Source organism: Egretta garzetta, unplaced genomic scaffold, assembly GCF_000687185.1.
Source record: "Egretta garzetta isolate BGI_Z169 unplaced genomic scaffold, ASM68718v1 scaffold397, whole genome shotgun sequence".
NCBI lineage: Eukaryota > Metazoa > Chordata > Aves > Pelecaniformes > Ardeidae > Egretta > Egretta garzetta.
Genome location: NW_009260493.1, coordinates 3,100,277 through 3,104,451, shown reverse-complemented (window position 1 = coordinate 3,104,451; position 4,175 = coordinate 3,100,277). Strand labels below are relative to the sequence as shown.

At 38.6% G+C, this 4,175-nt stretch overlaps 1 protein-coding gene across 1 annotated transcript; it reads right to left on the bottom strand.

Annotated features, from left to right (window-relative positions):
- Positions 1 to 517: 517 nt before the first annotated feature.
- Positions 518 to 4,167, bottom strand: GTF2H5 (general transcription factor IIH subunit 5). The gene is made up of 2 exons (XM_009644306.2): positions 3,856 to 4,167; positions 518 to 860 (listed from the first exon to the last, which is right to left on the bottom strand). The coding sequence occupies exons 1-2, from the start codon at positions 3,888 to 3,890 to the stop codon at positions 680 to 682; spliced, it is 216 nt and encodes a 71-aa protein (XP_009642601.1). The 5' UTR covers positions 3,891 to 4,167; the 3' UTR covers positions 518 to 679.
- Between the last annotated feature and the right edge of the window lie 8 nt (positions 4,168 to 4,175).

The following is a 4,175-nucleotide window of genomic DNA, read 5'->3' as shown; positions in this document are numbered from 1 at the left end:
TCCCCTCCAGACTGTAGAGCCCCACCACCACTCCCCAAACCCAGAACAACACAGAAAGCACAGCCTTGGTAAAAGTAGGCAAGTAGCACAGGGCATCTGTAAAATGTTTGGGAAAAATACACACACACACACCACCCCCCCAAAACAAAAAGAAAACTCACACCAACTTTCATTTTGGTGTATAAACACCATTAAGTTAAAGCAGTATCTCACCATGCCTTCAGTTTGCAGAGAGGTTCCATCAAGCACAGATCATACTTTAACATTCTTTACAGTCTATCAGTCACACTATAACCATATTTAATTAATTCCACGGGAATGTAACATGTCAGAGGTGTTCATATAGCATTCCAACACAGAAACACTACTCTAATTTTTGGGTCATACCATCTTGCAAGATAAAAATCCTAAAGGAAAAAACAGAGCATGCATCAAAAATTCTCTACGCAAGTCCTCAAGTGCATAATTTTAAGGATTTTAATAAAAATACCATAATTTTTCAAAATGAGCAATAAAATCCAATTCAAGAGTATTTTATCTATGAAAATTATCTGCTTTCTAGAGTAGCCACTTCCACGTAGAACATACTAACCACAGTGTATCTATGAGAACAGTAACAACCCAAGCTATTGACGTTCACTATTCCAACACTTGCAGTAATCCCATTTCTTTAGTCTTTTTACTTCTGAGTAATAGGAAAAGAGTTCTGGTCCATTAACTCGCCCACTCTCTCCTGGAGGAAGTTAACCAACTCAGCTAATACAAAGACATGAGTTTCATCCAGGTCTTGTATGATGAACTTCTTTCCCAATGCATTTGACTCATCCAAGTAGAGCAGAAACTGCTTCATTGCTGGGTCACTGTAGAGACAAACACACATCAGATCCCACCTCATTGTAATAAGATACAGTTAAAAACAAACAAACAAACCCCCATCCTTGGAAGACACTCCCAAAGTTCCTTGGGAGATTAATATTCATTTCAAGAGTTGCTCACGATTTAAAGAAATTTTATGAAGCTTTTGAAAAAGTTGTTTCTTTCGCAATGACAATTGCTTGGGTTACTTTAGAGATAAAAATAAAGTGATAAAGAAGTCTAAAGAGAAAAACTAGCTACTTGATTGGCAGAGAAGCGCCCCTTTGATGCTGTTAAAGTAGCTTCAAACAAACAGACAATCTTAATGAGGCAAGTTTGAACTTATCTATTTCTATCTTCAGAAACAGCACCATAAACACATATTTTCTTAAAGCATATTTTTATTTCAAGGTAACAGAAATGCAAGAGAACACAGGCCTCACTCAAAGTAGTATAGCACAGAGAAAAAGCGGTCACGTATGAATTGTACGTTTATCACACCATAACTGAACAGTCTCTTTTTCACGATGTCACCCTGTAAGTTTAAGTGTTTAGAAGAAAACATTTTGGAAGTATGGAAATTACAGGTAACTGAAACAGCTGCATTATACTAAGCAGCTAGATAAAGTGGCTTCAAAATATAAGCTCTGATCCACTGAAATTTTGAAGAATTCAGTATTATTCTGACACTGGTTTTTTTTACAAAGCAGGAAAAACTTGGTAAAACTTAGCATTTGATTGCAACAACTGGTGAAGAGTATACACAAGAAATACAGGAAATTGGAACCAGATAGCTCAGGACACTTCCAAAATTATGAACATAGTTGTTTTGGCAATATACTAACTCTTAAAAAGAATTCTTAATAACATAGTAAGTCTTAAAAGAATTCTTTGGTTAATCTTCTCTCTTTTAAACACAGTACGAGGACCGAGTCTCCCTCACCTAAAAGTATATATGGTGCAAAGACATGCACTATGAAACCAAACCCCTCCCCTGCCCCCTATCTAGCAACTCTAAACCCAGTCTTTAATATTAGCCTCAAACCTGCAGAAGCATGACAATAAGATGAGTTTTCAAAGTACAAAGTAATTCTGAGGAAAGGAGAATGGGAAAGTCTGGAAGCTGTATCTTCTCTAGAAGAGCCACTGTTTACATGCTCTGGCATGTAAGAAGAGAAACAAAGGAGAAACAGAAGAGCTGAGAAAAATCAGATACTAGAACTATGTGGCTCCCAGCATTCTTCCGCATCTCCTTTTGGATGGGTGCAGAGAGGTTTATTTTTTGCTTTTTTTATTCATCTGGACCTTAGTGACTTGCATTAGTAGTACTAGATGGCACAAGCTGTTGCCCTAGCTGGTATGACTGGCTTGTATTATGTTAGGCCATATCTAGAGACTAGTTTTCACACAGTCAACATACAGAGCTATAATCAGTGCCAGTAGATGTATGTCACAGCAGAAACACTGATCTCATCACAGTACTTGAAGATTATAATCCTTGATATGGTATCTTTGGAACAGTTTAACTATTTATTGGAAGAATATGGAAAACGAGATCTGTACAACACTTCACTATTTTATTTGCATGATTTACATATTCAGAACTGTCTTTTTTTTTCCCCACTCCCTGTCCATTTGGTATCTTATAACATCCACAGAAAATGGGGCTTTAACAAATTTGTATCTGAAGTGTAAACAAGGGGACAGGTTTATCGTAAATCTGCATCTTCTCCTAGGATGGAATTTTGTGCTCAATCATGGGCTACCCTTATGAGGAGAAAACAAACAAACAAAACCAAACCCACAAGAGCTAGCAAAACCAACTCAAAGGCCAGTTTCCCAGGGGACTACTGATAGCACAACAAATGCTGTAGATTTGTTATCAGATAGAAAATTCTCTTCCCTTCCAGGGAGAATGATTAAGGTCCATGTTAATACTAAGTGGGATGTGGCCACGGAGCTGAATAAAAACACACAGATCTTTAGGTATGTATAAAATAAACACATAAGGTACAAAATAAGATATTTTGCTAACTGCTTGAGATTTTAGAACTTCTTGCCTTGTCAGTCTCTACTTCTTGCCTAGGCATCTCTACATACGTCAGCTGCAAGCAAGCAATTTCTCGTGCTTCAGAAGGTTTGTCAATGTACTAGCATGAAGTCAAATTTGAGAAGACAAGCTTTCTGTCATAGCAGAGTTTAGGTTCTGAACTGCTTATACATAGCCATTAGACATCCAGACTTCAGCTGGCTAATGTCCAGTCAGCTCAGATGCTGGCTGCTGCAAGCTCATAGCTATATGCACCACACAGGCACATCAGAAGAGGTTCAAAGTTCTTCTGCTTTTGTGCAGTTATAATCCGATAACATGTTTACAGTCTAAGCATACAATAGAAATATGTCATACAATGCTATGCAATGACCCCACGAATCTTGACTGATGCTTCTGCTTACTTTGGAGGTAACCAGTTATCTAATTCTTAGTCTAGAGACTTCAGATTGCACAAGAACATGTTCACTGCACATACATCAAAAGCTTACTTTTACAAACACATATGTTCCTTTTGAGTATGATCTACAAATGGAGCTACATGTCAGCCTTGAATGGAATTTGGACTGGAGTTGATAAAAAAAAAAACAGGAAAGAAAGGATGAAACATTATCTATCTCCCTTTAGAATCAGTAAAGAAACACATTGCTCATGAACAATAACAACCATTATTTGTAAGCAATATAAAGAACAAGAAGGAACATCTAATGGTTAAGCAGAAGTGGAAAACAATCTTGAAGGAGTTTGGAATTAGGATTACCTACAACTGCCTCTCTCCTTCTTCCCCCAAAAGCTACATTTTTCTTTTGCGTGCTTGTTCAGTTATCACCCCTACTCACAATTCCTTTTTTTTTTTTTGTCGAGACTCTTAACTTACTTCGAATATTTCCAGCTCTAAAGAAAAAACGTAGACTTCAGTGCAGCAAAAGACAAAAAGTGCTACTACCCACCATTCAATCAGAACACCTTTCAGAACATTCACCATCTTCTCGCTTCTCTTACAAGAACTGAAAGGAAGAGGTGTCAAGAACAACTCTTGCTTTGGGTTACACACGTAAACACAGGAAACCTGAAAGAAAAAAGAAACAACGCCTTGGTTGAACTCAGCGATCCTTCAAGACAACTCACCTCCCCGGGCCAGCAGCGCTGCCCGGCTACTGGGCCGAGCGGCCGGGGCCTTGGAGAGAGGCACGCAGGGCCAGGCTGGGGTAGCAGGGCCCGCTCAGGTGTGGCACCGAGCTGTGAAGATTAAAATCCTCTCCCCTCGCCC